Source organism: Haliaeetus leucocephalus, unplaced genomic scaffold (assembly GCF_000737465.1).
Source record: "Haliaeetus leucocephalus isolate CR32 unplaced genomic scaffold, Haliaeetus_leucocephalus-4.0 Scaffold251, whole genome shotgun sequence".
NCBI classification, from domain to species: domain Eukaryota; kingdom Metazoa; phylum Chordata; class Aves; order Accipitriformes; family Accipitridae; genus Haliaeetus; species Haliaeetus leucocephalus.
The window spans coordinates 6088508-6101765 of NW_010972687.1; the positions used below are offsets into that span (position 1 = coordinate 6088508).

The window sequence follows — 13258 nt, forward strand, 5'->3', positions numbered from 1 at the left end:
GTTAAGTCAGTGGTTTTGAAAGTTGGGAGAGAGAACAGCCTCAGGAAAACTCCTTCTGTCCCATGTCTATACGGAGGAACCACGTTCTCTCCACCAGCCCTGAGAGGAGTTTTGCCTTTGTGCTGGGCCCATGTGGGTTGCACATTGCGGGTGGGACAAGATGGGAAAACTGATGCAGGAGTGTCTTCTTCTGCTCCCCATCCTCTCCTTCCCCCTCTTTGCGGTGCCAAAACCAGGGGAGTAGGTGACATGGGGTCAATAACATCAGAGGGCTCCTTCCGTGGGTCTTAGGGCTTGGGTAGCAGGGCGTGCATGTCCAGGCAGTACCTCGATGGCAAAGAGCTGTGCAGGGGCATGGGAGAGGGAGGGGAAAGCTCTGGTGGTGCTCCAGGGTCAGGCACCTGGCGAAGCACTCAGAGGGCAAAGGGAGCCCAGGCTAGGAGCAGGTCTGGGGAGGGTGGAAGGAGCCCAGCCTTGCTGGAGCTGCGGGTACAGGATCTGGGGAGATGAGGAGGGGAATGGACTATGCAAACCTTTGTATTTGAGGAGGGGTCTGGAGGGCTAGGGGATCAGGGCACAGTCATATGTACACGGAAGCAGGACTGTTAGGAAAAAAGGGGGCATGGGGATGATCCAAGGAGTCTGAGAACAGCTTCCCTCTGTAACTATGGGGCTGACGCACACCCTATGTGTGTAAGAAGATCTGCACAGCAGGGGAAGGTCACGGTGGAACACCAGCCTTAACTGGCAGTGTTTCCTTTTTTGGTTAAATGTGAAATGTATTTGGAAATAAAAGGTCAAGAGTCCCCTTTGTTTTTTTTCAAAAAACATGCACTGATTGCATGAAATTGCCTTTAAGAAAAGAAAAGCTCTTAAAACTCATTCTTCTGTCTCATGGACTTCCAGTTCCCTCTTTCTGCTGCAGTGCCCTTACCCTCTGAGCAGCAGAGTCTGCTTCAAAGATGTGGGTACTCTGAACAAGAGGTGACAAAGAGATTGTCTCCAACTTGCATCTGCCATTAAAAAATCCACCAGTTTAATTTGGATATACACACACCATTACAGCCTGTAGGTAGAGACAGTTGTCAACTCTGAGAAAAGTGCGGGGAGAGCCACAAAAGTAAATATGACAGGGAAGTCATATGGACCTCAGCTGCAGCAGAGGCCTACTCCTCAAAAAGGGCTAGCCTGTTTCCATATGGGAGGAGTGGATGGGTCCTGCAGTGTAATTATACTGCATGGTTAAACTATTAGAGTTATATTTCTATCTGTGGACAAACTTGTGTGGAAATTTAGTCTCCAGTATGTATAGTTCCTGATACCTACTACATACCTTTAAACAGTCAAGTTTTAACTGATGAATAAATTTAACAAGAACTCTGAAAAATCCCACAATAATGCAATGGAGAATTTGTACCAACGAGCTCTTTAGAATTACATTTATGATGTGGCCTACAAATGTTGCAGTTAATTCTTCCCATAATATAACCTCTAAGAAAATAAATTCTTTAATTTGTATTTTTTATAAACTGGGTGATTTCATATTTATTATAAATTCTGGAATATGGTTTGACCTTACTAAAGAGCTACTTTCCGGATCATCATTACTGCCTATGCTACGTGCAGTGCAGAGAGTTGAAATTGTTGGCTGCTCACAACTCCTCTCCCATTTGTGGCTTGATGTTTAGGTTCTTCCTTATGTTTCTTTAAAGGAGAAGTTGCTACTGATGTTTAAGGAACATCCTGGATTCAGACACTCCTAAAGCCTGACCTTCAAAGTAAAGCCTTTCTTAGGGAGCTATAATCCTCCTGGCATAAAAAGGGTGCTACTGATATAACAGAAGTCTCATTTCCCACTTGCTCGAAGCAAACTTTGCCTTTCATAGTCAACAGGATAGATGACTTAGTACTAAGAGGTTTTTTCTAACTACTTAAGTATTTGGGTGCTTGTTTATGTGGGCAAGTGTTTTTTTCAGAACTCTGAAACTTTGCATCTACATACATAAATACGCATTTAAAATAACCCAGTTTATGCATGCACATGGATGTATTTATGACTAATCAGTGCTTCCAAAACTGTGTGCTCAAAGGCTGTGGTGGGACTGGTCAGAATGCCCAGTGGGTGCACACAAGGGATGTGTCTGATCTGGTAACTGTGTCCAAGTTAGCAGAAAACTGAGGTGTCCCTGCATATTACTAAGGATACAGTATGGATACAATTGGGCTCTGACAGTTTTCTGCAAAGACATACCCTACCACTTCTCTACTCTCTCTCAAGAGTGAAGGCAAGATTGAGCTGTTTCTCTTTTGGAGGGCACTTTGAAATATCTAGGGGCAAGATTTGGACAGCTCAGCACTACATGCAAACCTCATAAAATATCTGAAAGACACAAAAAAGCACTTTTGACCATCTTAATCTCTAAATAAATGACAAGCATTTCAAGGGAGATAGGCTTGCTGTCACTGATATTGGCAAAGAGAAATCACTTTCTACATAAGGACCAGATGGAGCATGTTTTGGTGTTGCTGTGCACTTGTCTGCCACTCTGTTTACCATATATATTCCTATACCAAGACATATGCAGCTCTGAAAATCAACTCATGGGTTTTGCTTTCTTGTTTTTCAGTGTGAAAATAACCTACTGGTCCTTGTTATCCTCTTCCAGAAACTCCACATGTCTTCTGCTGTCTTATCCCATAGAATAAGACTGATGGATGTGTGCATACACAGAAGCAAATTTTTGACTGTCTGATCCCTGGTTATGGCTTTAGTCAGCAAAGTTTTTTGCATCAGCACTGAGGCATTAAAAAGCACCTTGAAAAAAATAATATTCATAAGGCATTGTGGAAAAACACAGGAAAAATAGCATTGGGGGTGGGCATTAAAACCATTTCATCTCCAAAATTTGTAATTGTGAATGCAAATTGTCATATAAGTGCTCAATAGAGTAAAGGTCAGAGGACACTGGAAAGTGAAACAAAAGGTACAAAAATACTGCGATTAAAATATAGTTTATATTTCTTCATAAAGTGCTTCATTTTTTTTCCCCTCTAAGATGTTCTGACTGTTCTTATTAGCAACATATTTTACATGTAGCATCTTCTTTCTTAAATAGTGAAAGAGCTAAGTGTGAAGAATATCCAGCTTGGAATATCACCTCCAGAAGAAAAAACAGATAAAAGGTGTGTAAGCCCATGGTCAGGTGTCCGAAATACCAGACAGAAGGATGATCTCTGAGAACGTCCTGATACATTTCTCATGGTTGGGGTTTTGGGTTTTTTTTTTGCTTTATATGTTCTTGATTCCAGCCTAAGCATGTATTATAGCATGGGCTATGTGTGTGAGTAAAACCAGACAGGATGCTGGTGCATGTTAGAGAGCACAGAGCACATAAGCTGTATTCCAGCAGTTTCCCGACAAGGTCTCTAAAGGAGAGCGGTGAAATCTCCCTGGGATCTTACTAATGTAATAATAATGTCATGTAATTCTTCCTGCTTATGCATGGGCAGCTTCTACCCCTTCTACCTGGTTTAAGTGCATATCTAGGCTTTCCACTTCTACAGGGGTGATGTCTGTGAGGCAGTGGTCTGCACAGCAGTTTGGGATAGAACAGCATAGCACCTTTATTTGTGGAGACGTGGGGAAGATAGGCTGGAGGTAATATTTCTTTCAGTGACCAGGTAGGAGCCTTTTAACCTATTCCTTGTAGAACCATATCCCAAAATCCTATCTACTTGTATTATATGTTGTTATACTTAGACTAAATAAGTGTAACCTAACCCAGTGTACAGCAGTAAATGAAGGGCTTTATATGGGGTTCCCAAATTTTCTGTTTGGAGTGTCACACAGTAAGGAATAGTTTACTTCTTAGCTGATTTCTCTGGTCACTGCACTGATATCACAAGACATACAATGAATTTATTTCCCAGCCATACTGTTCCTTTTTCTGTTGTCTATCTGCCACGTACAGCATATATAAAACCTGACTTACCTTAAAAGCAAAGAAATGATTCATGTATTTCTCACCGAACACAAACTTAGCACCTGTATCAGAGTACTCCAGAAAAGTCTAGGGACAGAAAGCAAAGAAAGTTAGCCATAAGCTTCGGGTCCTTGCCAAAAACTAAGCAAATATTGCTAGCTGTGTTGCAGAGATCTGGTGAGGTCCAAGGAGCTTGTGCTCTGCTCTGTATGGGTCCAGGCTTCACTGACAGTGTCTGGCCGAACTGAGGGTCTCTGCTCTGCTCTGCCAAGAATGCAGGCTGCTTTCAGAGTACATAGATAAACAGCAAGGACATAGGGCATATTTTCCTGCAGTATCCAACACAATAAAGGCCATAAGCTATACTAAAAGAAGAATTTCTTTTTAAATCCTGATACAGTGGTGCATTTCTACACTCCCTCTCATGCAAATAAGTGCAGTAAATGATACAGTTTAAAATGGAGATTTAATGGCTGAAGTAATGAGTTTTGAAAGGAGTAACCAAAAGCTAGCCTAAAAAAATGAATTTTTTAATTCTGATACAGTGGTGAATATTTATACTCATGATGCCAACATATGCAATTAATGATACAGTTTAAAATGGAGATGTAAGTTACAATTTCAGGCCAAGGATGGTAAAGCCATTAAGAAACAGGGTCACTTTGGCCATTACTCATCAGCCTGTCCCACATGGTCTTGTGGGACTAGACAAAAAAGAAATTAATTCAGGTAGTCAATTACCTTTCTAAGAACTCATTTTTTCTCAAGACAGGAAAACATCCAGGGCAAACAGACCCTTGAATTGTCTAGCTGTTATGTGAGAGTCTCAAGACAGAAATGTATACAAAAAATAAATTTTTTGCCCAGTAGCTTACCTGTATCTGAATGCCTAGCCAGTTAAATACAGCAAACCCCACTTTGGTCCTCAGAATAAGAAGCCCAAGAATAAACTGCATTCCTATTCCTGAAAATACTGGTCTCCAAGCAACCTAGATGGACAGAAAAATAAAAATAAAGAAACCACTTGTTATTTAAATAAATAATAATTTACTTTAGATGTTTGTTAAAATAATGTAAGGGTACTGTCTGACTATATGGTAGGATAGGAGCAGCTGCCAAAACAGGTTGTGCAAGACTTGGAGCTTGAATCACCTCTCCTAATTTGAGAGCTCTGCGATGTGGATGTCTCCATCTGAGCTAGCTGCTGAAAGCCTGGCTAGGTAAGTGTGGACATGCCCATTTCACCATCACAGACTGCAAGTAACCAAGTAGTAGGAAAAGGAGAGATAATTCTCCCTGTTCTACAGTTTATAGATGAAATAGACATAAATGAGGGCAGCAGACATTCTTCTTCTTCTTCTTCTTTTTTTTTTTTTAAACTGGAATGGAAACATTAAAAAAAACGTAATTGAGCATGCAGATTCTTCACGTATCTGGACTGGGAATAAGGAGGTTTTGCTACAGGGTTTTTTTGTGTGCTTTGGTAATTTCAATTTTGTTTCTGTTCCCCAGCTTTAAAGAGGGATGCTTTTGATACTCGAGAACTACTCATAGTTAGATACTGTGATTCATATGACATAAAGACAGTGTTAGGAAAAACAGTGGCTGTCTGTGACCGGTCCCTCTTCAGTACGCTGCAGATTTCTCTTCTGCTGCCTCAGAAAACATCTTTGTTTTGTGAAAGTTGAATCTGATTATTTACAAGGCAAAGAGCTGAGATGGCACTGTCTAATTTATTCAGGTGATATCTGAATAACACAAGCCAATTAGGTGTAATGAGGACCCATGGGAGAGCACAAGAGCACATGAGTTTTCACCTCAGTTGGAGACAACAGCAATTGTAAAGGATGGGGAACAGCAGGTCCATTAGTCCCTGCTGGGGGGGATTTTTTCCGTTAAGAAGGTCTCAGCACTGATGCAGGAGTGTTGAAAAAATGTTGGTGAAACTTGGTGACCTGGACGATGGATTAATACATGACTGATGAAAGCATGCACTATGCACTAGCTATTGCACTCAGGGGTAAAAGCTGAGGTGGGAGTTGTGGCAGCTGAAGTAACCCCTTTGTAATATCACAGCAGTACAGAGTGGACATCTTATTAAATTAAAATAAATGGCATTGACAAGTCTATGAGAGTGGGTTAGTGAAAAGCAAGGACCTCGGCTTGGAGTCAGCTGCTGCATGTGCAGTGGGAATCAGACTTGTGAGGTATTAAGAGCTACACGAGGGAAGCACATCTCCAGTTCCATGCGATTTGTGTTGATGTGATGACAGTGTCCTCAAATAAGTGCCAGTGATGTCCTGACAACTGCAGAGAGCTTCCTGTGGGTGGGAAGCATGGAGCAGGCCTGCCTCAGCTTGCACCAATGCTCCAGGAGCAAAAGTATCCCAATCTGCATCAGGGCTGGAGCAAAGGATGGGCAGTGGCATCCCAAAATACTAAGAGATTCTGGTACAGCCTGACACATGCTCCCCAAGACATCAGAACAAAATTACTTTCATCAGAAATTAAATACCTCACTGGGTTTTGGCAAGCTTAAATTTTGATGTTCATGTGTTTGCTGTTACTCTTACTGAACTTGGTGCTAGGGTAGGGTAATAGCTTTTGAGACATTGAACAAAAAAAACCCAAAAGGTCCAACATGGACTAAATACTCACTCTGCTTGGATATTTGGAAAAGATAAACATCAAGAGAACATACAGCACAAGCCCACCAAAGGAGATCAGTTGGCGGGATCCCTGTTTTGCTGTGTCAAAGATGAGCCAGCAGATGATAGCTATAATAAAAGCTGCATACAACACCCTAGGAAAAAAAAAAGTGTCAGGCATGACATCCTGAAGAAGACCAGATATTCCTTCCCCTTCCCCTCCCCACAACATCTACAACTCTGCCTGTGAATAAACTCTCTGAGCAATGTAGTAAGCTGAAATGTGTAGCTCTACACAAGCAGGAACCTGCCTTTGCTGATGCAACTGTGACAATAACATCCCTTGGTGGCATCCAGAAGAAATGTCTTCCAACTATGTCCCCAAAGCCAGAATTTGGGGAAACCCAGTAAAGCATGAGTGATTCTTGTCTGGGTGTTATTTCTATTAAATGAAGTGTGAGAAGATACCCTCCTTTCTCACTCCACCCTCCTTTTCCTTTCCTGTCTTCATTGAATCTTTTCTTAGCTCTGGGCAAGACAGGCTGTGTTTTTTATGAATTGCACTGTGCTGTTTAAGTGGTGGGCCTATGAAACACATACTATTGAGGAGCATGTAACAAACTATTTACTTCTTTGTAACCTGCTATAGTCTGCTTAGAAAAAGAAGTTTTAATCACAACAATTTTAGCTATCTCAGAAACAACTAAAAAAGCCATGTGTACATCTGTGTTCAGTGTTTCTATGGTGCTCAGTATCACAGAACCGTGTTCAGCTTGCATATTGAAGGTAACTATCACAACAACAGCCTGAGAGGCAAGGAAATACATCATTGTATTTACAGTAGGGAAAACTAAACATAGACACAGTTCTTTAACGTTACTTGTGTCTAAAAGTTGTTTAGCTTCCACTGATCTTACTGGTACGTAGATACCTAAATTCCATTTTTAGACCTAGATTAAATATATTGCAGGCCAAGTCCACAAAATGGCTTGGCCATTGCAATGTTGAATAACACTTTGTACACCTGGGAGATTTTCTGTCTCTTGGAGGAACCCGTGACCTACAGTGAAGCACTTAATCTGTGATATGTACAATTTAAGGATTGCAGCCCAGCACTTATTGCCCCTGTCTTGTTCCATCTGCTCGTCAGGGCTCTCCTGTTCTGTTTGCTCCTTTCCCTAAAGAGCCTGCCAGATCATCTAATGGAGGTGCCTGTGTATGACTGCTTTCTAATGTGGCTCCTGAGCAGAAGGATCACAATCTTTATAGCATCTTTCTTAGAAATTCCTGGTCCCGTGGCAAAATCACTTCAAAATCTTGAGAATAAGTTGGGACATCTTCCAGAACCCAGAATGATTCCTCCTTAGAGTTCTTTCTCTCTCAAATAGAAGGTGTTCCCAGCTGAGATAGAAAGCATGTCCCAATTTCCTTTTCCTTTTCAATGAGATTTCATTTGGTCTTTTCTTTGGTCTGTGAGCCTCCTTTGGCTCGCTGTTTTCCCAGAAATAACTGAAATATTCCTCAGGAATTGCTCAGGAATACTTGAAATAAGTATCTACCAGGCCTAAGTATCTACAATTTATGTACCAGATGAATGTCTACCATCCCAGATAAGATTGTATGATCTTATTATGACACTAAATGTGGCTGGCATGTTTTGATTCCTGAAGGTCAAGTAAGAATTGCTATGGGAATATGTGAAAAAGTAGTGTCTAGATAACATACTTCAGTCTTTAGCAGTTTGCATATGCTAGAGTTAAGGTTTTTACAAACCTCACAGCTCTCTGAACAAGTGACAGTGAGGCACTTTCTGGCTTGCAGAATGAATGCAGAAGGCTACAACACATCTGAACTTCTGTGAACATGTTCTCTTGCAACCACAAACTTGTCCTATCTCAATTTGAGGAATTTTTTTACACTTTCTGTCAAGATTTTTGATACCTACCTATTGTACTGCAATCTTAAAGGTGTGCCTGACACCTAGAAACTGGAAAATGTTTAATTATTCTGTATGTATTCTTTGATATTATTGCAATTTGTACGATCCATCTCCCTGTGCTTATGGGGGTGTCAGCTGAAATAAAACTATAGGGGTAAATTGACTAATGCTTTGTTCTTCTGCATAAATAGGAAGTAATTCATATTTACCATTTCAGCCAAAACCACTGTTTCTCCAGATATCTTTCTCCAGGGGAAAAGAATGCAGCAATTCTGTCTTCATACTTAGCTATTAAAAAATCCCAGCAGATGAAGAATATGGCTAGGACAGTGACGATAAAGAGTGGCAAGGCTCTCTGAAAATTCAAGCTGCAGGCTGCAATAACTACTGCCAAGTATGCTGTCACAGAAACAAGAATATACATGTCTGTTAGGTTGGTCTTTTTAAAAACAATCAAATCTTGAATTTAAAGGATGTGGTTAAAGTCAGGCCTGTGTTTATCTTTTAAGTGCTTTTCTGACTCTTGGCCTAAATACTGAAAAAATTTGCTTTCATAAGATAGTGTTGTTACTTACGATATGCGCATTGATATGAAAGGTGGCTTTCATCTTGTCAGAGCAGGTTATATGCTTTGGCCAAGCCAAGTTCATATCAAACATGTTAATCACTTGGGAAAATTAAACTACAGAACTGCTTCACTAAAAAACTGTGAATTAAGAACAAAGGCTCTTGTTCCTTCTTTCACAGGAGGATGAGTTTATCCAACCAAACTAGAAGAAACACTTAGAAACATTTGTCAATTGCCTGATTTGATGGCCCTCTCAAGTAACTGGGAAGCTTAGAAGTATTTTATTTCATAAACTAGCTGTGGAATGATTTGCCATTTGGCAGGTTCATTGCTAATATGTGCTGGCCAATTAAATACTCAGTTCTTTTAAATAATATTCTGATTTTGTCTCTGGCAAATAAGGAAGAAGATCTACTGATTTTTGTAAGGCAAGTTTTTTTAATAGAAATAATGTCTGAAACCCTGACATATCCTTAGAAGTCACTTGCTTTCTTGAGCCAGGATATGTCTGTACTATGACAAAGCAAGACAAGCTGATGCTAGGTGGGCAGGATATTCAGCATGCAAGTGGCCCTTTTATAACGACTTTATGGTATGCTGATGGCTATCACACAGACATATTTTAGGTCTACATGTTCTTAGTGTTCAAGTAGGAGGATCTCAAAATGAAACTTGGTGAACTGGAATGAAAACAAACCAATCTACTGGCTAATTAGGAAAGGGACAAAGCAGAATATCTGAATGACTTTGCAGCGCGTGCTGACATAAAACACATTTCCTCTAGTAAACATTTGCTATGGATATCGAGTGATATGGGTCAGAAAAGAAAACTTCCATTTCTAGCCTGCTGACTTAAGTTCAGTCCAAGCTGGTGCCTGAGTCTTTAATGTGATTTCATGGGTTTGGGCAAATTCCTAAACCTCTAATTTAACAGGCCTGTTGAAGGGGGCTGGTAATGGAGTAGACACAAAGACTGAACCACCTTTCTATCCCAAATGTAACTGCTAGTCAGTGTTCAAACATGCTAGAGGAGCAGTGTAGCAAGATCTGTGGATTTGTTAAGTTTGGGAATGAGTGGAGGTTTTGCAATCTGGAGCTTTCTCTGGGACTTAATTCACTTTTACCTCCTTTCAAATGCATTCTTTAGGACAGTCAAGAGTTTTTGTGTCAAATGGAAGACAGGCACAGTCTATAATCTCATATAGGTAAATAAATAAGGCTTCAGCAACCCTGGATGTAATATACTGTACCTGTTATTAAAATTCCATAGATCACATAGTGAATTCTGGTTTTATGTTTCTTGCAAAATTCACAGGCTTTATCATATTTCTTTTCTAAATGCCTATGGAAAAAAGAAACAAAACAAAACAAAACCCAGAACAGAAACTTAAGCTGTAGATAAAAAAGAAGAGCAATTTGCACAGGGAGATCAGGTTAAATTTATCAAAATTTCTCCACAGGAGTATGCTGCACTTGGTAAGGGGTAGATTTGGATCCCAAAGTGCCAGAGAAAATCGTGCTGACATCTGTAGAGCTTTTGGGGGGGGGAACTTCTTTGGTTTGATGTTGGACAAGCAAAAAAGAAATTCTGGCAGGTATCTAATAGGCCAATCTGTCAACTATCTAACAGGCTGAAGTTAGCAGGCTAGTTCTGCTAGCCTCTGAAGTACAGCTCTTCTGTGAGGAGGTCTGTTAAAGGGGTTAGTGCAAACTGGGTAGGTAGTTAAAGATTCAGTGCCCATTACTAGACCCACAAAGATTGTTAATACAGGCAGCCCAGCATTTCTATGTGGAGCAGTACTTTTGAAGGACTAAGGTTGCATTTGTGTGTGCAAAATAACCAATATCCACCTAAAACCTTATTACAGTGTGCATAGATATTTCTGGATATTTGAAAATTTGGGTTTTAGTTACATTAACTTTTCATCTAAGACTCATCAGTTCATGGAAGCTAAAATTATTTGTTATACTGGAATGTCCTATTCTAGTATCTGTTCTTCCAGTCATTACATACTTCACTTTTGTTCTTTTCTTATCTCACTAAGTGTAACACAGAGTGATTTCACGAGGGAGGCTGAAATTTAGGGAAACAGCAGTTAAGGGATTTAATTCAACACAGATGTCCCATGTTAAGTATGCTGGTGACGAGGACGTATTTCAGTTACAAAAGCTGTAGCTAAATAAACACCCTCGTATTGTGCAAGCTGAAAAACAAATCATAGCTATAGCTCTGTCTCTAAAGCGGTGCCTCACACCCTACAGTCTATAAAGGCAACATTATATTTAGAGATGCTAATTATCCAGACTGTACTTATTTGGAAACTGGATGCAGCTGGATTCTGATGCACACCAAAACTCAGCATGAATACCCTTCTTTTCTGTGCTAAATAAAAAATCGATTAATTTAAAAGAAATTGGAGAGAAACAAGGATATTAACTTAATTCATATCAGCACTCAGAACAGCAGAGCAGGAACATACTCCTTCACCAGTAAAAAGAGTAACAGGGTCTCTGAGAAATCTTGATTGCTTTTGATATTTCAGTTCTAGTTCTGGGAATTTCTGTTGCCTCATAAATCACAGCTCTTTTGTAAGAACATTAGGTTATCTACACAATCTTAGCAGAGAGATTAGATACAACAGGAAAAGGAAGAAAAGGAGAAATGAGAGACAGATGCATGAATAAGCCAGAGTTACTTTATAAAATTTACAGTTTGTCCATCAACCAAAAAAAAAAGGAAAAAATGTTATCTACTACCTGTTACTGCTATTTATGAGTCCTTTGGGATTTAAAATTGTTATTTTAAGATTACAATTCCTTGTAATCTCTTCTTTGCTCTAACATCTCTCTCTCCCTTGTTATTTTATTAATTTAGGTGATTATCACTTTGGTACGAGGACATCTTAAATGTTTAGGCATTTATGTCATGCATGCAGCTCTGTTCTGAAAGGTGGCAGAAAAAACTTCTTTATGAAATCTGGTTGATTTACTAAGGAAACAGTATCTTCTACAAGCTGATCCTGTAGGCTTGAAGTGCAGCATGTTGCTGATGGATTTTACTGAACCAAAGATATTGAAAAAACAGGTATCACTTAAGCACATTTAAAGGAGAACTTTAACGTGAAATACTTGTATATGCCAAAACTATTCTTGCTTGCATTTTGCAACTCAGAAATCCTTTTTCTGGTCTGCATGTACTCTATAAATGAGTGTTAACATCTTGTACGTGTAGTGAATCCTTGCTAATCAACGGACTGATCTTTCAAAGGGGTTGTGTCTCGAACCACAGGCTATTCAGTGCTATCTGATCGATGACACATTCAAAATGGAGGCAGGCTTTGTGAATGTCCCTTTTGAGCAGATACAAGGAAGACAATAGATCACATTAGTGCCTGCTTTTAGGAGCTAATTTACAAAAAAACCCCAACCCACAACCAAACAAAAAACCAAAACTTGGTAGAGATATCATTGCCCTTGTCAGGTGCTCAACATAAAAATAAACCTAGACAAAGTGCAAGACCGAAGAGCACAGAACAAGCCGTAGCCTGAGTGCAATCGGAATAGAACAAAGTGCTCTTCAGCTTCCAGCCTACAAGGAGCTTTCGCTGCCCGAGACAATAGTACCTGCTGCTGCTGAAAGAACAAGGGGACCTCGGAAACAGTAAGCCCTGTGAATTAAATCTTATTTATCCCTTGGCTCTCCATGGGAGTACAAATAAACAAGAATGAATAAAAACCGTACAGGCTTCATCTCTGCCCCAACTCAATCCATCTCTGTGCAGAGATGCCTCTTGTTGAGTGAGTCCTGTGGGCCCAGGTTTGAAGGGGAGAGATGCCACTAACCTTGTACAGCCATTTGTGTACCAACACTTGCCTGTGCAATTAGCTTACTTCTGGGGAGACACTGGATACCTGCCACTGGAGAGGCTTATCAAACTTGGCTGTTAGATCTATCAAATATCACCTTTTGTTTTTGCTAATCGTTTTAAACAAGAAAGTGTTTCATGTTATGTACTGCTAAAGGAATGACAAATCTCTAAAGAACAGAGCGGAGAAACGAATGAATATTCAAGTGACTTCTAAACACTTTTGCTAGATCTTTGAAGTAGTATTTTAATGT

The 13258-nt window shown here is 40.0% G+C and overlaps 1 protein-coding gene across 1 annotated transcript in view; it reads right to left on the reverse strand.

The window, feature by feature from the left end:
• The window catches only part of SLC28A3 (solute carrier family 28 (concentrative nucleoside transporter), member 3), a 42777-nt gene that overhangs the window by 15506 nt on the left and 14013 nt on the right, over positions 1 to 13258 (reverse strand). The window contains exons 5-9 of the mRNA XM_010568741.1: positions 10389 to 10480; positions 8780 to 8969; positions 6642 to 6786; positions 4859 to 4972; positions 3993 to 4070 (exon numbers count right to left, since the gene is read on the reverse strand). Of these exons, the coding sequence (XP_010567043.1) occupies positions 3993 to 4070; positions 4859 to 4972; positions 6642 to 6786; positions 8780 to 8969; positions 10389 to 10480 (619 nt within the window). The remainder of the gene's footprint in view (positions 1 to 3992; positions 4071 to 4858; positions 4973 to 6641; positions 6787 to 8779; positions 8970 to 10388; positions 10481 to 13258) is intronic.